At 52.1% G+C, this 22,648-nt stretch overlaps 3 protein-coding genes across 5 annotated transcripts; 2 read left to right on the top strand and 1 right to left on the bottom strand.

Annotated features, from left to right (window-relative positions):
- The first annotated feature begins 201 nt into the window (after positions 1 to 201).
- GAL3ST2 (galactose-3-O-sulfotransferase 2) lies at positions 202 to 7,396 on the top strand. Of its 2 annotated transcripts, XM_061451698.1 has the most exons (4): positions 202 to 408; positions 3,824 to 3,910; positions 4,336 to 4,615; positions 6,204 to 7,396. In XM_061451698.1, exons 1-4 carry the CDS (start codon positions 383 to 385, stop codon positions 7,062 to 7,064), a joined length of 1,254 nt encoding a protein of 417 aa, XP_061307682.1. In that variant the 5' UTR covers positions 202 to 382; the 3' UTR covers positions 7,065 to 7,396. The 2 variants fall into 2 exon arrangements, with proteins under 2 accessions (XP_061307682.1, XP_061307681.1); XM_061451697.1 differs by lacking the exon at positions 202 to 408 and having other exon boundaries at positions 3,128 to 3,910.
- On the top strand, positions 394 to 12,564 carry NEU4 (neuraminidase 4). 2 transcript variants are annotated; one of them, XM_061451696.1, is made up of 5 exons: positions 394 to 408; positions 3,824 to 3,910; positions 10,369 to 10,574; positions 10,747 to 11,002; positions 11,366 to 12,564. In XM_061451696.1, the coding sequence occupies exons 3-5, from the start codon at positions 10,374 to 10,376 to the stop codon at positions 12,427 to 12,429; spliced, it is 1,521 nt and encodes a 506-aa protein (XP_061307680.1). In that variant the 5' UTR covers positions 394 to 408; positions 3,824 to 3,910; positions 10,369 to 10,373; the 3' UTR covers positions 12,430 to 12,564. The 2 variants fall into 2 exon arrangements, with proteins under 2 accessions (XP_061307680.1, XP_061307679.1); XM_061451695.1 differs by lacking the exons at positions 394 to 408; positions 3,824 to 3,910 and adding an exon at positions 9,408 to 9,698.
- Positions 12,476 to 15,996, bottom strand: TM4SF19 (transmembrane 4 L six family member 19). Its single transcript, XM_061451699.1, has 4 exons — positions 15,731 to 15,996; positions 15,544 to 15,621; positions 14,891 to 15,075; positions 12,476 to 13,929 (listed from the first exon to the last, which is right to left on the bottom strand). Exons 1-4 carry the CDS (start codon positions 15,905 to 15,907, stop codon positions 13,731 to 13,733), a joined length of 639 nt encoding a protein of 212 aa, XP_061307683.1. The 5' UTR covers positions 15,908 to 15,996; the 3' UTR covers positions 12,476 to 13,730.
- Positions 15,997 to 22,648: the final 6,652 nt, after the last annotated feature.

Raw genomic sequence — 22,648 nt, 5'->3', positions numbered from 1 at the left:
TGCCAGCAGCAGCATGCCAGGATCGAGTCCCCCATGCCTTCCCCCCATAGCCAGGAGAGAAGGGGGTCCACACCGAGGTGTTCCTGCTAAATCCTTACTTCCCTGCAAGACCGTTGCACACCCCATCTCCTGAGGCAGCTCTTTCTACCTGTGTTAATGTGGCACCATAGCAGAGCTTTCCATGGCTTACTAATTAACTTCCTCCCACCCCCGGGAACACCTAGCCACTCCCTTTGTCCTCACCTATCCCAGCCATTTATAGCAGCTATGGGATGCTAGAAATAGAGCCGTGTCCACTAAGAGCCCAGGAGCCTGTAGACAAAAGGAGTAGTGCAGTCAATTCACAAAGGAGGTATTCTCCAGCTCGCTGCAGTGAGGCAGCATGAAAAGCCCTGGGTGCACTTCAAGGTAAGGGAAGGGGGACGGGAACACTGTGGGTGCAGAATTAAGGTAGAAAGGTCTGGTCCGGGTAATCCCTGAGAGTTATTAATAACCTATAGAGTTAGTTACAGTTTGCTCCAGGGTGGAGGTTAATTTTGCTGTGATTCTTTCCTTCCTGTATTCCAAGTCTTTTAATTTGAAAGAACCTTATTGGGTCAACACACAGAACTGTTATTTTCAGCTTAAGCCAAATGAACCAGAAGGTTGTCCCAAGCCTTAAAGCATCCGTAGCAGCACCTCCAAGTGTGACCCGGGAGGTGGTTTTCCATGTTTTCTTCCCGGCTGCGAGATGACATGGGTTGGGAAGGGGAGTTGAACCTCTGGCACACCCCTGCTGATAGCTCCCCAAGGATTTTGGCTTCTAGGAAAAATTCTGTGTCTTGGCAATTGGCTCCCAAGTGCTTCCCCAAAGGTCTCCCAGGCTGTTGCGTGTCTTCCGTGCTTGGGTGGCTTTTGTGCAGTGTTTGAGTTGTGTCTTTCTCTCTTCACCTTTGCTTTGCAAAAGACTGTATGAATGTGCCAAAAAAGTAGATGCTGGCTCTGACCGTAGCCGGCGACTCCGGGCTGTGCCAGACTTCATGCACCCATGGTGAAATGCTATGTCGCTGTTGTGTGAGGAAGGAAGAAATCACTACAGCCATGATCCCATGCATCATGTCCTCCGTGTTCCTATCGGCAGGCTGGTGGTTATGAAATCCCTCTGCTTGTGGCTGTAACTGTGAAAGATCAGTTCTGTTTTCTGTAATGCCAGGTACTTCTCTGGTTCACCTTCAGTTTGTGCCTGTGAAAGCAGTACAATAGCTCTTAGACAAGTGGGACGTGTCTTTTCTGGAGGGCATTGAAGGATGGGGGGTGTTTCAGCCATCCTGAATAGGGTGTCTGTTGGCCCAACAAACAGATGTAGAGGTGGCTTAGTCAGAGACTTGTAATCTTATGACAAAGGTGTGTGTATGTGGCACTAACGGAACAGTGTTTAAGAGCAGTGCTGGCTCTCGCAGAGCTGTGCCAGGGCAGTGGGTGCAGAGCGGGTGGTGGAACCTCTTCTGCAGGTTTGCAGGACACACTGAAACCAGCAACAGGCTCTTGTGGGTGCAGCGGTGGGTGGCTGAGCCCCAGGGGTGATGGGGACAGGACCGGCTGCATGGGTGCACCAACCAGTACCTATGTACCTGCAGCCCCCTCCTCTCATCTCCCTCCAGGACCCACTTACCTGCACTCCTTCCTGGGGGTCACCTTGATCCCAGCCCTTGGCCCTTCTCCTGAACACTTCCACTGGTCTTTGCTGGGGGCAGTGGGGTGAAGGTGGCTGCAGTCCCCCCTCTTTCCCCATTCCCTGAGCACTCCCTGAGCTGGAAGGCAGGTATCCACCCATACATCCCCAGGCAGGGGAACAAGCACAATGCTACAGGGTAGTGTTGTTTGCCACCCTGGGACAAGAAGCCCTCCCATCAGTGACAGATGTTCCTTAGCTGCCTCCCAAGGTGAGAACCAGAAGCGCAGCCACCTCAGGGGAGTGCGTGGCTATAGTGGATCCTCCTGTACCCCTCTGGGGAAGCTGCATTTGTGGTTACCTCTCTGAAGTGCCTGTCACCAGCACATGCAGTGTGGGATATAAACAGGAAGAATTAGAGATCTGTGCGCAGTCACAGGGCCATGCTCTTATTGCAGTCACAGAGACATGGTGGGATAGCTCACATGCCTGGAGTGCAGTCACGGGTGGATATGTACTTATTAGGAAAGGCAGGCCAGCAAGGTGAGGTGGTGGAATTGCTCTTTGTGAGAGACAGCAACCGGAATGTGTTGAGCTCTGCCTAGGGGTGGAGCAGGTCCAGGGAAGGGCAATGGAGCTGGTGCAGGACCTGGAGCACAAGTGTGATGGGAACAGCTGAGGGACCTGGGGCGTTTAGTCTGGAGAAGGGAAGGCTCAGGGAGGACCTTATCGCTTTCTACAGCTACCTGAAAGGAGACTGTAGCGAGGTGGGGTCAGTCTCTTTTCCCAAGTAACAAGTGATAGGACAAGAGGAAACACAGCCTCAAGCTGCATCAGGGGAGGTTTAGATTGGATATTAGGAAAAACTTCTTTACCAAAATGATGCTCAGGCATTGGAACAGGCTGCTCAGGGAATGGTGGAATCACCGTCCCTGGAAGTGTTCGAAAAACGTGTAGATGAGGCCCTCAGTGCCATGGTTTAGTGGTGGCCTTGGCAGTCCTGGAATAATGGCTGGACTTGATGATCTTTTCCAGCCTAGTTGATTCTGTGATCATATGATTCTATAAGAATAAGTTGAGAGTTTGGGAGATGGTGGTGTTCAGGATATTGCATGGAAGAAGCAGGGCAGTAAGTAGGTTTGCGACCCTGGACTTCAGGAAGGTAAACTTTGGCCTCTTCAAGGACCTACTTGGAGGAATCCCATGGGTCAGGGCTCTGGAAGGGACAGCCCACTTGGGATGAATATATGAACACTTTTCTGCAGTGCCATCATAGTGTTACAGCATCGTTGCCTGGCTCCATGCTTCCACTGTGTGCACCTTTGGCTTGTGGCCCCCCAGTTGCAGCTGGTGCAGCTTGTTATGATGGCTGTGGGTTTATGTGCAGCTCTTTGTTCTGATGGGCTTTGCTCCAATCCTCTCTCTAGTTTTCCATGGCCAGGTACCATGAAAAGTGCATGGGAGGCTGTAGACCATGTCCCGTGAAACTGGTGGTTACATCCATGTCAGGCCAACACGAGGAGCGATTCAGTGTCTTTCACATTGTACAAGCTGTGGGATATGGAAGCCACCGCTCTGTGCAGCAGGACCATGTGTGAGGATCCTTAGCCAGAAGGACAGTAGAAAGGACCACCAGGTCCAGCCTGCAGCAAGCCGTGTGCCCCTATTGACCCTTGGACTGGGCAGGCTTGGAGCCTTCCTCACTTCCTTGGGAGAGCGGGAGCCATGAGTTTGACCATCCCATGCTATAAATGGGAGTACATCTTCTCAAAACACCCAAAAGCCCAAGCCAGATCTGCTGCATTTTGGAATTTTCTAGTGAATAACCGAGAAGTTTCAACAGTGAATGAGATCTGGAGCCACAGAGAGCTAAAAGAAAGGCAAAATAAAAGGCAGCAGGGCAGAGCCAGAAGCTGTTGGAAGCGCTCAGGCTCTGCCTGTAGTAGCCTGTGTCTTGCCAAAGGCCAAAACTTGAAGAGTGATGGTGAAAGAGCAATTTCTCACTGTCCTGCCTCTAATGCAGAGCTGCTCACACAGCTGAGGGAGCAAAAGGAGGTATAAAATTGTGCTCCCCATGATGAACATTCCCAAGCTCAATCAGTGGCACTGGGTGGCTCACACTCAGGAGGCACTATCACATAAAAATCCATTGAAACTCTCCTTTCTCTCCAGGCATACCAAATGTCTCGTCGTTATCAGCCTTTGCCTGGGACTGATCTTCCTGTCGGGATTCTTCCGGATGAAGAATAAAGACTACACGTAAGTGAAGTGGAAGCAAGGTTGTGTGACTTCATCTGCACAGGGCAGAAAGGGTCTGACCCGTGGCACTTGATTTTAACACATGGGTTTTAGGCTAATAATGTAAGGGCAGTGGCCCAAAGTTATGTCCTAGATCCACATTTGGGTGGCAAGGGATGAAATTAGTCAGAGTGCAGCTTTCTGGGGCAAAATCAGCCATATGGAAAAAGAAAAGGGGATCAAGCTGAAGCTTTCGGGTGGGAAGCTGGAGAAGCAGAAAACAGTCTGATATCTATGCCTGAGGGATGGGGCTTATTTAGGTGGGTGCCTTGCCCCAGATGCAGGTGTGGTATCAGAAGAACCTGCTCAGGCTTGGCTATGTCATGTCCCAGAGATGGGGTATGGCACTGCAGGGGCTGTTTTCCCTACCTGTTGCCTTCCTGCAGAATCTCAAAGGTCCACAAGGAACTGCTGATCCCTTTCATGCCTTGCCGTGCCAAGACTAATGTCATGTTCCTCAAAACCCACAAGACAGCCAGCAGCACCGTCCTGAACATCATGTTCAGGTTCGCAGAGAGGTACAACCTCACCGTCGCGCTGCCAGCTGACCAGCTTGTCCACCTGGGCTACCCAAACACCTTCCTGGCCCACTTTGTGGAGGAATTCCAAGCCATAGGACGAAACTATAACATCATGTGCAACCACCTGCGGTTTAACCCCTCCGAGGTAAGGAAGGGCCACAGCACCTGCGGAGAAACCCAGTTCAACAAGCAGGGCCTCCAGACTAACAGGCGGAAGTCATTGCTAGACCACTCTCCATCATCTTTACCAAGTCTTGGGAAACGGGAGAGGTGCCTGAGGACTGGAGGAAAGCAAATGTCACTCCAGTCTTCAAAAAGGGCAAGAAGGAGGACCCGGGTAACTACAGACCGGTCAGCCTCACCTCCATCCCTGGGAAAGTGATGGAACACCTTATCCTTGGTGCCATCTTAAGGCATATCAAGGATAAGAGGGTTATGAGGGGCAGTCAACATGGGTTCACCAAGGGGAAATCATGCTTGACCAATCTCTTAGCCTTTTATAAGGAAATAACATGGTGGATGGATGATGGCAGAGTGGTGGATGTAGTCTACCTTGACTTCAGCAAAGCATTTGACACAGTCTCCCCCAGCATCCTCACAGCTAAATTGAGGAAGTGTGGACTGGATGATCAGGTAGTGAGGTGGACTGTGAACTGGCTGAAGGAGAGAAGCCAGAGAGTTGTAGTCTATGGGGCTGAGTCTAATTGGAGGCCTGTAACTAGTGGAGTGCCTCAAGGGTCAGTACTGGGACCAGTATTATTTAATATATTCATCAATGATTTAGATGAGGGAATTGAGTGAACTATCAGCAAGTTTGCTGATGACACTAAGCTGGGAGGAGTGGCTGACACGCCAGAAGGCTGTGCTGCCATCCAGCGAGACCTGGACAGGCTGGAGAGTTGGGCAGGGAATAACTTGATGAAATATAGCAAGGGAAAGTGTAGAGTCCTGCATCTGGGCAGGAGCAACCCCAGGTTCCAGTATAGGTTGGGAAACGACCTGTTAGAGAGCAGTGTAGGGGAGAGGGACCTGGGGGTCCTAGTGGACGACAGGATCACCATGAGCCAACACTGTGCCCTTGTGGCTAAGTAGGCCAATGGCATCCTGGGGTGTATTAGAAGGGGGATGGTTAGTAGGTCGAGAGAGGTCCTCCTTCCCCTCTACTCTGCCCTGGTGAGACCCCATCTGGAATATTGTGTCCAGTTCTGGGCCCCTCAGTTCAAGAAGGACAGGGAGCTGCTGGAGAGAGTCCAGCGCAGGGCAACGAAGATGATTAAGGTAGTGGAGCATCTCCCTTATGAGGAAAGACTGAGGGATCTGGGTCTCTATAGTTTGGAGAAGAGGAGACTGAGGGGTGACCTTATCAGTGTCTATAAATATATAAAGGGGGAGTGTCACGAGGACGGAGCCAGGCTCTACTCAGTGGCAAACAATGATAGGACAAGGGGTAATGGGTACAAACTGGAACACAAGAGGTTCCACTTAAACTTGAGAAGAAACTTCTTCTCAGTGAGGGTGACGGAACACTGGAACAGGCTGCCCAGGGAGGTCGTGGAGTCTCCTTCCCTGGAGACATTCAAAACCCGCCTGGACACATTCCTGTGTAACACTATCTAGGTGTTCCTGCTCCGGCAGGGGGATTGGACTAGATGATCTTTTGAGGTCCCTTCCAATCTCTAACATACTGTGATACTGTGATACTAACAGCCTCTCTTCTTCCTCCCGGCAAACAGGTGCAAAAGGTGATGGCAGCAAACACTTTCTACTTCTCCATCCTGAGGAACCCCATTCCTCTGCTGGAGTCTTCCTACATCTACTACAAGGACACTGTCCCTGCCTTCAGGATCTCCAAGGACGTGAATGAATACCTGGCGTCACCCATGAAGTATTACTATCCAGCGGATTACAAGCGAAACATCTATGCCAGGAATATCATGTGGTTTGACTTTGGCTATGACAACAATGCAGAGGACAACAAAAAGTACATTCAGGCAGTCTTGAAGGAGATTGAACAGAACTTCCACCTGATCTTGATAGCAGAATACTTTGATGAGTCCATGATCCTCTTGAAGCACACTTTGTGCTGGGATCTGGATGATGTGGTTTACTTTAAGCTCAATTCCAGAAGCCAGGACACTGTCCAGACCTTGACTCCAGAAAGCGAGGAGCAGATAAAAGCATGGTGCTCACTAGACTGGAAGCTCTACCTGCACTTCAACCAGAGCTTCTGGAGGAGAATTGAGGAGACTATAGGCCTTGAGGAGCTGGAGAAGGAGGTGAGTCGCCTGCGAATGAGACAGAAGGAGCTCATGGAGACCTGTCTCTCAGACCAGGAGGCAGTGGGGAAGGATCACATCAAGAACAAAGCTCTCCTGCCTTTCCAGTCAGGGGATGCAAATATCCTTGGGTATAACCTCAAACAAGACTTAGACAACAGGACACTGAGAACCTGCCAGAAAATGGTAATGCCAGAGCTCCAGTACACATCCTATCTTTACGCTGCCCAACACCCGCACAAGAAGAGGAAGCAGTTAGGCTTGCCCTTGCTGTGGACCACTTTCCAGGAGAAGATGCAGCCCCCAACTCCCAACTAGGGCATGTGACAACCCACTGCAGTTTCCCACCCCTTCGCGTCACCCCATGTCTGGCACATGACTGGTCCACAAGGCTCTTGCACAAGAGAGAGGCAGGAGAGGGCTTTGTTCAGGGCCACCAAACTGGTGGTGGGTCCCTTTTTGGGGATGTTGAGCCCAAGGCTCTGCATTGTCCAGATCCTGCATGATGCCTGTTGCCAGGCAGGGGGACAGCCTGCTGCTGCTGCATGCCGGGCGGGCTTTCAGCTGGCTTAGACATTCCTGCCTCTTAATCATTAATCACTTAATCATTTTGTTTGCATTTGACTTTGTTTAATAGCTGCCATTTCATGCAGACTGGTCACAGCTCACTAGAGCAAGACCTGGTTTGGGGCATTTAGGGGAAAAAAGGGGATGGGGAGGGAAACGAGGAGGAGAGAGTGATGAGGGATGCAGTGCTCAGAGGAGTAGAGGAGATACTGGGTGTCCTGTCCAGCATCCATGCTCAGTGACATCAAACCACCATGCGATGCCAGTGCTGCTCTTTGGATGAGAGTCACAAGCATCATGCCCAAAGCTGGGTGTGCTGCCTTTCAGCCTTTCCCCACCAGCACATGAGACGTCGTTTTTCATGTGTGTCATGGGGTGTGTGGGGACTCTGCACCACCTGAGACAGCTTGGTGCTCCCCTGGGAGCAACATTCGGGGTTTCACCCCACTCCCTTGGACAAGGGTCCCCAGTCCCTGGGCATGGACGGTCCCTTGGGCTCAGCATCCCTGAGGCCCTTGATCAGCAGAGGCTTCGTTGCTGACAAAGGGATTCCCCATTGCCCCCACCACTCTCCAGCACTGATGAGGAGTGGGATGGAGGGAGACATAGCTGTAGGCACAGCAGTCACACCATCCAGGTCCTGCAGCTGCCCTGACCAGTGTGAGCAGGAGGAGATGCTGGCTGAGCTTTGAAATACAGCACCACTGGCAATCATTAATGGCCATGACGCCAAAGCCACTGGGCTTGGTGCTGCCCTTCTGACAGGCCTTCCCAGTGCTGTTGCAGTACTGGGACCTGGATGGCAAGAGGGGGATGATGATCCAGGATCCCTTGGCTTGCAGCTTCGCTGCAGGGAGAGATGCTGTCAGAGAGAGTGGTTTGAGAAGCAGAGCAGGGATTTCTCTTGGCTGTTTCAACCCTGGAGGTAGTCGAGGGAGCCAGCCGAGGCAAGGGTTAACTGCCTGCAGTGCAACCTGTGTTCCTCTCAAGCCATGTGCACAAGCAGAGCAGCACTTTCTTGGTTTTCTGCTCCAGCAACCTGAGATTAAATTAACCAGGCATTTATAACTACCTGGGGTGGAGGAGACGGCCGCTGCATGCGTTCAGCCTGGGCAATCCCTGAGGGCCTGTCCTGGCCAATTCTGCAGCCTGAGTCTGGGTTTTACCTTGAAGCCTCTGACCCATGACTGCCATGTGCATGTTGTTAAGCCACTTTGGCTGAGCCGATGCCTGTGGTGGAATATAAGCATAGAAATAATTGCTTAACAGCTGACCTGTGGTGGGAGTCCTGGGAAGGCTGGGACCCTCCAGCCCACAGGCTGGGGAGCTCACAGCTGTGGTGGCCCATGGTGAACATGGGTTCCAGGACCTGGGCAGGGAGCTCCAGCCTCTCCCAGCCTGTGGGAGGGGGAAAATCATTGAATCATGAAATGGTTTGGTTTGGAAGGGACCTTAAAGCTCATCCAGTTCCAGCCCCCTGCCATGCGCAGGGACACCTTCCACTAGACCAGGTTGCTCCAAGGCCCGTCCAACCTGGCCTTGAACACTGCCAGGGATGGGCAGCCACAGCTTCTCTGGGCAACCTGTGCCAGGGCCTCACCACCCTCACAGGGAAGAATTTCTGCCTAATGTCTAACCTAAATCTCCCTTCTGTCAGCCCAAAGCCATTCCCCCTTGTCCTGTCACTGCAGGCCCTTGTAGAAAGTTCCTCTCCAGATTTCCTGTTGGCCCCTTTAGGCACTGGAAGCTGCTCTAAGGTCTCCCTGGAGCCTTCCCTTCTTCAGGCTGAACAAGCCCAGCTCTCTCAGCCTGGCTCCATAGCAGAGGTGCTCCAGCCCTCAGAGCATCTTTGTGGCCTCTTCTGGACTCACTCAAGCAGCTCCAGATCCCTCTTGTGTTGGGGCCACAGAGCTGGGCACAGGACTGCGGGGGGGCTTCAACAGAGCAGAGCAGAGGGGCGGGATCCCCTCCCTCGACCTGCTGGTCAGGCTCCTGGTGTTGCAGCCCAGGGCACGGTTGGTTTCTGGGCTGTGAGCGCACTGCTGTGCTGCTGGGAACTGCAAACACCCCCCATGGCCCCCTCTGCATCCCCCGGGGGCTCCAGCCAAGGTGGTTTGGCAGCTTCAGGGCTCCAGCTCTGCCCAGGGTCCATAACGGTGCCTTTGTGCGGCGGGTGCTGCATGAGCGACTGCCACTGCTGACTCAGGGGTTTTTCCAAGCCACTGTGGGAGCCCTGTGACCCATCGCTGGGGGGACCCTGCGGGCTGGGAAGGGGGGAGCAAAGCAGCAAGGCAACAGGCTCCGCAGAAAGCTGCCTGCTGCCGGAGCTGGTGTTACCCTGTGGTGTGTCTGGGACAGAGGGGATCCGCAGCTGAGCAGGACCCGGTGAGTGCCTTCGCTTTTAATGTGAGGTGTTTGATTGGCTGTAGCTCCTAATTAAATCACAGGTGAAAGTCACCCTCAGCTGCTCCGGCTTCGCCCTGGAGGGGGATGCCCATCTATCTCCTCCCGTGGTGGTAACCTGGGGCACGCAGGGACATGTAACTTTGGGACAGCTGACTGTGGTGGCGCTCCTGCTGTCAGCATAGAACCACAGAATGGTTTGGGTTGGAAGGGACCTTAAATCTCACCCAGCTCCAACCCCCTGCCACACTCAGGGACACCTTCCATTAGACCAGGTTGCTCCAAGCCCCATCCAGCCTGGCCTTGAACACTGCCAGGGATGGATGACCTTGAAGATCTATTTTGTTTTGTTTTGGGGTAGCCCAGGTCAGCCTCTTCAGTGCTACTCAAAATCCTGTGCCCCCTTTGAACAGCGGTGATTTGCCACCGCAGCAGCACACGTTCAGCTCTCTCAACCCCAACCTTGCCTGTAGCCACCAGCCCTCCAGCCCATGCTCTCAGGGGGTTCCCCAAACCACCGAGTTTTCCTCAAGTTAAAACCCTAACCCCCTCCAAGGGCAATCCAGTCCCAGCCACAACCACAGCTGTGCCTAGCAGCTGGTGTCCCGCCTTCATCAACCCGCTGTGGTCGGGCCACATCTTTGTGCTGCAGATGCCATGGGCTCCCGGCACTTCCCCGCCCGCACCGTGCTCTTTGAGAAGGAGTCCAACGGTGTCACGTACCGTGTGCCCGCCTTGCTCTACCTGCCCTGCGTGGCCAAGCTGCTGGCGTTCGCGGAGGAGCGGCTGAGCGCGGACGATGCCCACGCCAACCTGCTGGTGCTGCGCCGTGGCTCCATCTATGGCAGCTACGTGGAGGTGGGATGAGGGATGCCCTGGGGTTGCAGAGGGCACAGGCGGCTGTCCTCCATTGCTTGTGCCTCGCATGGCTGAGCTCCTGGAGGCAGCCACAATGGGGAGGGGAGACTGGGCTGGGTGAAGTGGAGTGGTCCTCATCCCTCTCCATGCTCTCCTCCTCCCCCTCGAGCAGTGGGAAGACATGCGTGTGCTGGAGACGGCTACGCTGCAGCACCACCGCTCAATGAACCCCTGCCCGCTCTATGATGAGTTCACCGGCACCCTCTTCCTTTTCTTCATCACGGTGCTGGGCAGGACACCCGAAGCCTACCAGATTGTCACTGGCCAAAACGTCACCCGCCTCTGCTGCGTCACCAGCACTGACCAGGGACTGAGCTGGAGCAAAGCCACGGACCTGACACAGCAGGTCATTGGTGGGGCCATCAAAGGTAGTGCACTGGAGTGGGGCATGAAGAGGGGAGAACATAAGGGCAATCATGGGGGGTTTTGGTCTCCTGGATGCATCCATTGTGTGGCTGGAAGTGGCCTCAGAGTAGGAAGCCCGCAGGCATCAAAGAGGTGGGGTGGAAAAGGATCTCAAGCAGAGGGGGGCTGAGATGGAGGGAGCACCTGTCTCATTTGCATGGAGGAAAAGATGGAGAGGCCCAGTAGCTACGAGCAGGACAAAGAGAGCTCTGATGCCTCCCACCCCACCACCTTGCTTAGCTAGGCTGGGAGGGATGCTACGGTGAACTTTCCACACTGGGCATGGCAGGAGCACCCTTCAACCACATCCCATCTCCTCTCCCTAGACTGGGCAACGTTCGCACTGGGCCCTGGGCACGGGATCCAGCTGCGGTCAGGCCGGCTGCTGGTGCCTGCCTACAGCTACCACATCGACTGCAAGGAGTGCTTCGGACAGCTCTGCAAGACCACCCCTCACTCCTTCGCCTTCTACAGCGATGACCACGGCCAAGGCTGGCGCTTTGGGGAGTTCATCCCCAACCTGCAAACAGGCGAGTGCCAGCTGGTCTCGGTGGATGAGGAGGATGGCTCCAACGTCCTCTACTGCAACGCCCGCAGCCCCCTGGGCTTCAGGGTCCAAGCACTCAGCACGGATGATGGGGCTGTCTTCCACGGGGGTCAGCTGGTGCAGCGGCTGGTGGAGCCCCCCCATGGCTGTCACGGCAGCGTTGTCGGCTTCCCTGCACCTTTTGTCTATGTCCCTGCTACCCCTCGGGACCCCGTGATGCCCATCCGGGGCTCAGCTTCCCAAACGCTCCCTGGGATACTCCCTGGGATACTCCCAGGGTTTCGGTACCTGCCTGCTGGGCGGGCTGCAGGTGATGAGCTGTCTGCAGTGGCCACCAGCAGCCATCAGGAGCCAGCTGAGCCTAAGGAGGGCTGTCCTATCCCAGGGCATCACGGCCATGTTCATGGCAACACCTTGGTCCAAAGGGACCCCGTGGTGACCCCCAGCCCCACTGGCTTCTTCCAAGCACCCACATGGATCCTCTACTCCCACCCCACCAGCTCCATGTCACGGGTCAACATGGGGGTTCACCTGAGCACCTTCCCCAGGGATGTGGAGAGCTGGACTGAGCCATGGGTCATCTACGAGGGCCCAAGTGCTTACTCAGACCTGGCTTACATGGAGCTGCCCTACAACGAGGCCCCCATCGCTGGTGGCCCAGCCATTGCCTTCGCCTGCCTCTATGAGAACGGGACACGGTCGCCCTATGAGCAGATCTCCTTCAGCATGTTCACACTGCATGATGTGCTCCAGAACATCCCCCTGACAGCCACTGGTTCCCAGCGGGACAGCAGCTCCCCACACTGCAGGAAGCAGGGGAGAAGGAGCTGTCTTGTCTCTTAGTGCCCCCCAAGGTCGGCTCCTCCGAGTCCCTCAGCACCATCCCCAGGGCACCAACCTAGAGACCAGCACACTGGGATGCTCACAGGATTCCTGCCTTCAGCCATCATGGCTGCATCACACAGAAGGCATGTGTTACCATCCTCAAACTGGGGTTTAGCTGGGTTTTATTACTGGTTTTAATTACTGTAGTTGGTTGGGCATGGAGGCTCCTGCCACCAGCCCAGTCCTGGGCTCCTTTCCATTGATAACACAGGGATGTTGTTATTGCTGAGCAGTGCTTACACAGACCTGCTCCTCAGCTCACCCCACCAGTGAGCAGTCTGGGGGTGCGCAAGATGTTGGGAGGGGACACAGGCAGGACACCTGACCATAACTGACCCAAGGGATATCCCATTCCATATGGCTGGTGGTGAGCAACTGTTTTCATTTGCGTTCCTTGTCTTTCTTGGGTTTTATTTCTTTCTCTTTGATATTTTCCTTTTCACTACAATTAGTTATTACTTGGCATTATTATCCTTTTATTTCAATTATTAAACTGCCCTTATCTCCACCAGCAAGTTCTCTGCCTTTTACCTTCTGATAAGCCACGACAATCCCCCATTTACTGTTTCACCTGGCTCACTGCTTGGCTTCTTTAAACTAGGTTGATCATTGCTACTTTCTTCTGAACCTCATCAGTTTTGGGGCCACTGTCGTCCCAGCACAGGCAGGTTCAGGTCTGTGTCCCTGTAAAGGTTTAGGGGACAAGGGCGAACGGAGGGGATGCTGAAGCTGGTGACACCCGTGGGAGGTGCAGTGATGGGTCATGAGCCAGTGGGGATAAAAAGCTGCTCCTTTCATTTGCTGCGTGTGTGTGTGTGTGTGTGCACGCGCGTGTATGGGTGAACTTTGGGCTACACCTCAATTACACCACTGCCTCCCACAGCACAACTCCATCCGAGTTCCCAGCCCCAGCCAGAGCCTGGCTCAGCTATTTGTGTCTCCTTCACCTAAATACAGACCGATTAATGAAGATGAGTTAATGCTCCAGCTCTTACCACTACAAACACTACCGTGTCCCGTTTTGCACTGAGGTGAGTGGAGGCTGATGATGAGCAGCTGGGGAAGCCATTGGGCTCCTGCCAGAACGCCAGGGGCCAGGTCCTCACCTCTATGGCTCACTGGGCTGGTTTACACCCCCACATGGCTGCCAGCCCCATCAGCACCCCCAGGGAGGAGGAAGGGGTATCGTGCAGGCAGAGGGCTCTGCACAGAGGCAGCCCTTTGCATGCCAACCTCATGCAGGGTGGGGTGTCTGTTCCTCATGGGGGACTCTTCTTCCCATCACAAAAGCCACAGAGGCAGCCAAGGCAACCGTTGAGGATCTGGAAGGATGCCAGTACCATCTCAGCAGCACTGATGAGCAGCAGGATGGAGAAGAAGACAACATTCCAGGCCACGATACCCTCTGGCTCCAGGCAGGTGCTCCAGGTGCGACGATCATATAGGTAGTTCTCTGTCCTGAGTGACGGGGAGAGGAGGAGATGTAAGAACCTGCCCTGCGGCAGGTCAGGAATTACATCACTTTCTGCTGTGGAGGTATGTTCTATCCTTCATCCCAGGGATGAGCAAGGTCAGCAGGGTGATGAGGATAGGAAGCACAATGTAGAAAGCCATGAACAGTGAGGACTTCTTGAGCTATAGGGATCTTGCAATCATAGAATTGTTTGAATTGGAAAGGACCTTAAAGCTCATCCAGTTCCAACCCCCTGCCACAGGCAAGGACACCTTCCACTAGACCAGGTTGCTCCAAGCTCCGTCCACCCTGGCCTTGAACACTGCCAGGGATGGGGCAGCCACAGCTTCTCTGGGCAACCTGTGCCAGTGCCTCACCACTCAGTGAAGGAGCTGAGGTGCTGGCACAGGGAAGAATTTCTCCCTAGTATCTAACCTAAATCTCCCCTCTCTCAGCCCAAAGCCATTCCCCCTTGTCCTGTCAATGCAGGCCCTTGTCAAAAGTCCCTCTCCAGATTTCCTGTAGGCCCCTTTAGGGACTGGAAGCTGCTCTAAGGTCTCCCTGGACCCTTCTCTTCTCCAGGCTGAACAAGCCCAGCTCTCTCAGCCTGTCTCCATAGCAGAGCTGCTCCAGCCCTTGGAGCATCTTTGTGGCCTCCTCTGGACTGTCTCCAGCAGCTCCACATCCCTCTTGTGCTGGGGGCCCCAGATCTGGACACAGGACTGCAGGGGGGTCTCACAAGAGCAGAGTAGAAGTGGAGAATCCCCTCCCTCGACCTGCTGGCCACACTCCTTGTGATGCAGCCCAGGACACGGTTGGTTTCTTGTCAAATCGTATCAACCAACACCCCAAGTCCTTCCCCTCAGGGCTGCAATCACCTCTAGCAAACCCACCCACCAAAGTAACACCAGCCTCATTAGCAATAAGCTGACGAGGCATCACCTCCACTCATCTGCACTGCCTCACCTGGCATCAGGCTCCTGGCTGCCAGTGTCCAGGAAGGGGTAACCCCAGATGGTGCCATGCCTGTGGCCATGCTCGGAGGCATTGTAGAAGCAAAAGGGTCCATTGGTCAAACCCACCCCAGAGAAGATGAAACAGGCAGCAGCACCCAGCAGGGCCAGCTTGGAGAGCACAGCCGAGATGAAAGCCTGTAGACAGCAACCAGGGACACAACACACTGAAAGTCAGGTGGGCTCCAAATGCAGCTTCACGTTATCGGTGGAGTTTGGCAAGGGGGCACAACTCTCCTTCCCTTCACCCCAAGGGGCTCCAGGCCTGAGGATCTGAGGCTGAGGATGAAGTAGTCACTGAGTTGTTTAAGCTGGGCAGAAGCAGGCAGGGAACAGGGCAGGGAGCTGCCATGTGGAGCCTATGATAGCATGAACAGGAAACTCTGTCCTCTGAGGAGGTAGCACCATGCAGGATCTCACCCCAGGTCCATGGGAGAGGGGCCCCTTGCCACAAACTCCCTTTGGAGAGGGGCCATCTACCACATCCCACCATGGGGCCATGGGAGAGGAGGATCCATGCCATGTCCCACTATGGCAGAGCTGCCACCCACACTGGGGCCAGCCTCCACACCCCACCACGCTCTGGAGGTCCCAGTGCTGCCTTACATTGCGACGGGTGCCGCAGTCGGAGCAGCCGGCACATCGCCACCCCACCGCCGTGATGTGGGTCCCTGCCAGCAGCACCTGCAGGAAGGAAAACGTGGCTGGGGGATAAAGGGAAGCCACCAGCTCCATGCCTTTGTCCCTGCTCCACAGACACGAGGAAGGACTCGGTGCAAGCTCCTGTACTCACGATGATGCCGCCTCCCCAGACACCCGGCATGGCCTTGGCATGTTTGCTGATGTGCCCCTCCACCAGGTACTTCGATGCCCCTCCAGGGAAGAGCAGGAGCATGTTGGCTGCCACGGAGAGCATGCCCAGCACCAGCAGGCAGGGACCCACGATCCGGCTGCATGTCCCTATGCACATGGCCACCCTGCATGGGGATAGGGAGGAGGAGAGGAACGGGTTGCATTCACAGGGCTGGAGCACCTCTGCTATGGAGACAGGCTGAGAGGACTGGGGTTGTTCAGCCTGGAGAAGGCTCCACAGAGACCAACCACCCCAGCTTGGTTTGACTTAGACAGCTTACAACAACCAGGAGGGAGCCAGGCAACAGACAAAATCCTTGGGCGAGGACTTGTGAAAGCACATCAGTCTGCAATCAAATCCAACAGCAACTCCATCCCACACTAGTCCTACTGTAGATCTGAACATGCTGACACCAACTAAAGTTAACTAAGCAAAGGGCATCACCTGTCCTCAGGCAGCCACCCAGCTCCACTGTTCCAGTTCACCTGGAAAGTGCCCTTCCATCTCCTGGTGATACCTTGTCAAAAATCACCTCTCTCTCTCCTGTACCTGCAACACCACCTGGGGGATGTCCATCAGCTGCTCTGGGATCACTGAAAACAACCTGGTTTTTCTCTTTCCTGGCTCCCCAGGTTTCTTCTGCCCTGTGTGCATTTTTGCTTCACATGGGTTTCATGCACCTTCCCCTTTCCCAGTGGCTTGCAGCTTGTCTTGCACAAGCTCTCTAAGCCGAGCTGGCTAATGCAGCTATTTCAGGCTTGCTCTGGCTTTGCAGAAGTGGAAGTGAACAGGCGCCATATGGAAGAGCTGCCTCAGCTCCCCTCCTGCAGAGCAGCATCAGTGTCAGGGGGGAGCAGTTCAGGCTGCATGTCCAGCCCCTGCATGGCCTGAGAGGCTGGGGAACACCAGCACTGTGGGGCTTTGCCTTGCTGCAACCTGCCAGAGACCTGCCACAGCAGCCCCGGCCAGCTGCTGGGGTCCAGGAAGAGCTGATCATGGAGGAACAGGGCCACAAGACCCTGCTTCATAGAAAGAACACAAACCAAGAAGCCCAAGGTGGACCACCAGCTCCGCTCATCCTGGAGCTTCACCTCCTCCCTGCTTTCTATCCTCCCTGCCTTGGTTATAATGAATATTGGGCCTCTTGCCCTCACTATGGTCCAACTTGCAGCCCCCTGAGCATCCAGTGCTGAGTCCCGCCTCCCTACTTTGGAGAAACTTCCAATGTAGAAGGTTCCAGAAAAGCTCTTGAGCTCACAGCATGGGCTGCTCTCATCAGCAAGAGGCTCCTATGGTCTTCTGCAAGTCTCCCCTTATTCTCCTTGCCCATCACTGGCTTTCCCTAGGAAAGCAGGAGGTCTTCCCCCAGAAAGCTCTCCATGGCTTGCTGTCCCTCATAACGCACCCCTTGCACCAGAAGGGAGTTTGCATTAAGCTGCTTTCTTCTACCTCAACAAATACAGACAGACAAACCCCTCTCTAAGGGGAAGTAAAGCAAAAATGCAGCTGAACAGTCTCTTGTTGGGACACTTGAAATCAAGCCCCTTCCTGCCAGCATGTCTCCATAGCCAAAAGCAACGGGATTCAAGCAAAGCAAGGAGGACCTTACCTGGAAGTGGTGGAACCAGCAGCATCCACCGCTTGATGAGCCCTGTCCTGGAGGCATCATCTGTGGGTGACTATTTATGGATGTCCCAGTGTCCTCCTCCGCCCCAAGGTCCACCCACCACACCAGTCACGGTCTTCTCATCTCCCACACAGGCAGCAGCTCTAAGGAAAGAATGACTGTCCTGTGCAGGGAGCCAGCCTCTGCCGGCGTTGCAGCTGACCCATCCATTCAGTTTTGCCCCCTTCCACTGCCAGAAGCCAACCAAAACTCGCACAGCTTCAAACTTAAGGCTTCTACCATGTCTGCCCTAAACGCCTTGAACACTGCCCGAGTATCAAACACTGTTCCTCCTGGAATGACCTGCAAGGACCATGGATGGAGATCATTTTCCTCTCTGCAGCCCACTCCAAATGCTATCATTTTGTCACCATGAGTCCACATCCTCTACAAAGCACCTCTTCCATCACATTTCACCTTATTTCTCTTGTTGTGCAAGAGCTTTGTGCATGGATGTTTAACAACTTAGGGTTTTCTCTTGTTTTTACACACTAGTATTTTAATAATAGCTTCTAAATAAATATTTTTTTGTCTCAGCTGGTTCTTGTGTCCTGCCCTTTGCTTCTTTGCAAAGGCCCTGCTTTTCCTCCAGATGTTGAGCATACCCCCATTACATATATATCTCATGCTCTCGGTGACAACATTGAGGGAAAGCTTATTTCTGGATCCTAATTACTGCAAGTCATCAGACAGCAGCACTTCTAAGTCCTTTCTGAGGTGCCCACGGCTGGCAGTCAGTGTGCAATGGGGAAGCTCCTCATCTTCCCCCATAAAGAATGTCTGACAGTAGCAGCTCCAAGACTGGACTGGAAGAATGTGATCTCCATGTCTGAAGAGTCAGAGAAGCTGTAGTACAAAAACCAGCCAAAATGGGGCATTTTTTCTGGCAAAGGAGTTGCAGGCAGCACAAGCAAAAGGAAAATTGCTCATGGGTTGTGCAGGCAAAAGGAAGAATCTTAAAGAAGCGTTGGGAGAAGGTTCATATTCCTCATGTGTTCATGAGGACCTGAGGCACAACAGCCACAGATGAAGAGTAAGTGCAGCTATTTTACAGCCCTGATACAATCTTGCTTCCATATAGTAAATAAAAAAAGCCACCAGAGTGCTACCTTTTGGTGTAGAGCCCAACTTGCTCTACCCAGGGTAACGCATGAGAGTAGCATTTGCCAACATGTTTCAAAGTGGCTTTTCCTGATTTCAGATCAATGAGTACAGGTCTGTCAAGAACACAAAACCTGCTCCAAGCACAGCAGGCCACTCTTGGTTGGAAAAACGGAGAAATGGAGTTGGAGCCCTCGAGGGCCGTGTGGGAAAAGATGAATGAATGGTGAGGCTGGGTTACATTAGCCAGTTCCTTTTTTCTAGAAAAATAAGCTGAGAGGAGGGGATTGTCTGAATAATGATAGTTCCTCTGAAAGAAGAATCAGAGTTTGCACAAGCATGTAAATCCCCGTTTTATTCTTAGATAAGACTAAGTGGTCTCTAAAATGCAGGCAGCAGCAAAGGCAAAATATGCAGGGCAGCAGACTGCCGAGAATAATCCATTTTTCCTTCTTCTCTTCTTGTATTTAGAAAGGAAGCATTTTTCACTCTGCTGGAAGATGTGTTGCAACCTCATCTTGTGCCCCTTTTCTACGTCACACCAATCTGAGCTTCCTACGTCGCTACACACATGATCTGGTCGATCATCTCCCACAGAAAACCCCGTGCCATTCAGCATGACCCATCAGAGTCAATCTTTTCCCCAAGCTACTGATCTTCCCCTTACACCCACCCCAGCCCAAGTCTGTAACAGCAATGATGATCATAAAAAGCTACTTTTAGCCCTGCACAGCTTACCAAGCGCTGTGAGCAGTTGCGTGCCTCTCTTGCATGAGAACTTAATTATGTCAGCACAGCAATTATGGGCAATTAATGTAGTGCCAAGTCATCCAGCCACAGTGCTGCCAAACGGGGTCTCATGCAAAACAATTCTGGCTTGGCAAGGTCCTCCTGCTAACTCCTCTTGACGCTGGATTGCAGCTGAAGAGATGCTGGCTGCTTTCATTCTAGTTGTTTCATGTTGCTTTACCCCATCACACATCAAGGACTATGCCTCTCTAGCCCATGGTTTGCAGGTCACATGTGGCAGTAGCTCTTTCTGGACTTTGAAGTCAGTGAGATTTTTGTAACCACTGCTCTTTGCTTCCCTGAACTCCTCTGGGGCTGTGGAAATAACACAGCAGGTTGGGTTTCAAGAGTAATTTGGCTTCAAGGAGAATCAAAGAAGCTGAGCTGAGTCTGAATCAGCAAAGATCAAACCATTCGGTGCCAAACCGACCTCCACCTCAGTCCTGTCCAGAGGATGCTCACCATGATACAGCGGTCTCTTCCACCCCTCTCAGTAGCAGCTGCAAATCTATTTCTGCCACTAGCTAGGTAAAACTTCACCAGACTCAGATGTGGGCACTTTTGCTGCCAACAGTGATCCCTTTAGACAAGCCCAGCACAGTCTGTGGACAGAACACAGACTGATGAAATACCAACATGATGCTGCTAGACAATATGGCATTTGCTTTATCTTCCTTACAAATTTCACCTGAGTTAATACCTGAGATGAGAGCAAAGATATTTGGCGGGTAAGGGAAGAGCGACTGACAGCATCTACCTGGACTTGCGCAAGACATTTGGCACTGTCCTGCACGACATCCTTGTCCCCAAAATAAAGAGGCATGGACTTGGCAGATGGACCACACAGTGGATAAGGAATTGGCTGAAGAGCTGTGTTCAAGGATTTGTGGTCAGCAGCCAAGCCAAGCACATTTGCCATCCTCTCCAACACATGCTGGAAGTGAGTCACGAGGAACACTGGTTGCCGGTTTTATCATGACTGCTGGCACAGTCAGTCAGCCTATTCCGTAACTTCTTGGAGAGATCGAACACTGCAAGACTCTGTTTGCAGTGGCTGACATTAGTTTCATAAGCTTTTGTATTCCCACTGTACTGCTAAGTACTTGTCCAGAAGGGACTCTGCTCATTGGCATTTCATTTGAGGTCATTACAGAAACTTCCCAAGGAGCCAAAAAGACAGTGGCATAAGAAGCTCCATGTTGACAACACCTGTACCAAGAGGACATTGTCAGCTCAGGATACCCACATTTTCTCTGCTCTTCCATTGGTAAGGACAGAAAAATCCTAGCCCTGCCTTTTATAGTTCATTTTCATAAAGGTAATTTTCTCATCCAAGTACCAAAGTCTGTCTCACTTCAACATTGTCTCACTCTGGAATGGGCTGAAGCTTTCTTGGCTAAGCAAGCAGCTTGCTGTAATCAACAATCCATTTGCAGCAGAAACCAGATGCTTTATGTTGAAGTCAGTTACTTGGTTGTATTTATCAGACACCATACTGTGAACAGACTTCAAATTCAGGCAAGCCCCGTCCTTGCTGGCTGGGCAAATGTGGAGCTACTACCTATAATAAAACACATTTGGACCTCTTCAGTTGAGCTGCAGCTTCTGCTACTTACTTTGTAAAAAGAGTCAATGCCAACAGAAGTTGCTACAGCCAGGATAGGAAAATCTTAAGCTTCCCAGAGGCTCAACAGAGGCTATGGCATCCAAAACCCAAGAGATTACGAAAGCTACTTAAAACAGTTTATTTCCAGGATCAAATATTACAATAGGACATTTACATATATTTATAAAAAATGCAGCAGTTGTGTATATAGATCAGAGGTTTCCTTGAGTTTGGTCCCTCCCAGCACAGCGAGCTGAAATCTTCTGAATTAATCCTCTCCCTCCTCCCATATGAAGTTGCCATCACTGAAGAAGAAAAGTGCCTACTGTAAAAACTGACAGGCCAAGTCAGAATTATCAAACTCTATGGTCACCAATGAGAGGAAAGCCTCATTTAAGAAAATCACCTGTCCTCTGGTCGGTGTGTCTGATGAGACACCACATCCGAGTTGTGTTTTACCCAGATGTTCTTCATATAAATCTGTTCTATAAAATAGCACCTCATCCCCCTGCTCCACGTACTTTTACTGCTATCCTTCTATACCTTAAAGTCTCAGCACCATTTAACAAGCAGGTACAAAGTTACTTATCTCTGTACTGCAGACACTCACAGTAATTAAGGACAGTGACCAAATCCAAAACTTCCGCGATCACTCATAATATACCCATGTAAAACAACAGAAGGTAAGACTGAGTCAAGTTGAGGCACTGATCTTAAGTGCCACATTCTCCAAATAAAAACACGTGTGTGTGTATATATATATACACATATACATATGGCTATATTTATTGGGAGTGGACAGACACTAAGCATCTCATGGACAAGAGGAGACAGGAAAAAAAAAAGTCATCCTGTACCACAGAAAGGGTATCCATTAACCTCACCAGTTCGGGGGCAGAGTATCACCAAACTGAGGTAAGATGTTGGGCTTGGACAGAGAAAACCTCAACAAGACTGTCTCTGCAGGATGTCAACTAACAGACCTCCACAAGCACGGTCAGGTTATCTCCAAACATGCACCTGTGGCTATTTCCAACAATGCAGATGACCAATACAGGGCTCAAACCGGTTTTGGTTTGCCTTTAGAACAGTAGCTGTTGTTCCATTTATAGAAAATAGTTTGTTAAAATAAATAAAAGGAAGGGCTGCATCTTCAGATCTATCAGAACACCTAGAAAAGGCACACTCAGTCTTCAAGGGGATGAGACCTTGCATTTCACCCATCTAAAGCACATCTCTGCTATCCCTTCTCCTCTTGGAATATAGCACCACCTATTTTTTACTAATGTGACTAAAAATGGGTTAAAAAAGAAGAAAGTAGTGTCATTTATTAAAAACTAAGAAGGGACAAAAATTAACCGATAAGCTCCTGAAATTACATGTCTTCCCATTCATGTGGACATTCCCACATAGGTCTCTGCTATGTGTTTCTGTGCGGTTTAGACTAACAACCACAAGCACCACATTTTATGTGTTTGGTACCTGACAAAACACAGCCCAAGTGAAACCATGCCTTTACTTTGGCCTTTGCTGCTTCCAAGTCCCTGCAAAGCAGCTCGGTGCTCCAGCAAGAAATGAGAGAAATCAGGTCTTTCAGCAGTGAGGTTGTTATTAAAACATGTACTAAAACCAGCTGGCAGTTTTTTTCCAGGGGACAAACCAGAGTACCAGCAGAAGTGGAAGCTGGTGTAAACAC

Source organism: Pezoporus flaviventris, unplaced genomic scaffold (genome assembly GCF_033815535.1).
Source record: "Pezoporus flaviventris isolate CSIRO_AGI_PZ_B2104156 unplaced genomic scaffold, CSIRO_AGI_Pfla_v1 ptg000013l, whole genome shotgun sequence".
NCBI lineage: Eukaryota > Metazoa > Chordata > Aves > Psittaciformes > Psittacidae > Pezoporus > Pezoporus flaviventris.
Note: the sequence above shows the minus strand (reverse complement) of the source record. Positions and strands in the feature narration are given on the sequence as shown.

What these genes read in the sequence shown, in the direction of transcription:
- GAL3ST2 (XM_061451697.1), top strand. Translation starts at nt 3,726, where the DNA reads ATGATGAACATTCCCAAGCTCAATCAGTGGCACTGGGTGGCTCACACT. An exon ending in ATGAAGAATAAAGACTACAC is followed by an intron (nt 3,911 to 4,335) that starts GTAAGTGAAGTG and finishes GCCTTCCTGCAG; the next exon opens with AATCTCAAAGGTCCACAAGG. An exon ending in TGCGGTTTAACCCCTCCGAG is followed by an intron (nt 4,616 to 6,203) that starts GTAAGGAAGGGC and finishes CCCGGCAAACAG; the next exon opens with GTGCAAAAGGTGATGGCAGC.
- NEU4 (XM_061451696.1), top strand. Translation starts at nt 10,374, where the DNA reads ATGGGCTCCCGGCACTTCCCCGCCCGCACCGTGCTCTTTGAGAAGGAG. An exon ending in TCTATGGCAGCTACGTGGAG is followed by an intron (nt 10,575 to 10,746) that starts GTGGGATGAGGG and finishes CCCCTCGAGCAG; the next exon opens with TGGGAAGACATGCGTGTGCT. An exon ending in CATTGGTGGGGCCATCAAAG is followed by an intron (nt 11,003 to 11,365) that starts GTAGTGCACTGG and finishes TCCTCTCCCTAG; the next exon opens with ACTGGGCAACGTTCGCACTG.
- TM4SF19 (XM_061451699.1), bottom strand. Translation starts at nt 15,907, where the DNA reads ATGTGCATAGGGACATGCAGCCGGATCGTGGGTCCCTGCCTGCTGGTG. An exon ending in TCTGGGGAGGCGGCATCATC is followed by an intron (nt 15,622 to 15,730) that starts GTGAGTACAGGA and finishes TCCTTCCTGCAG; the next exon opens with GTGCTGCTGGCAGGGACCCA. An exon ending in ACTGCGGCACCCGTCGCAAT is followed by an intron (nt 15,076 to 15,543) that starts GTAAGGCAGCAC and finishes TGCTGTCTACAG; the next exon opens with GCTTTCATCTCGGCTGTGCT.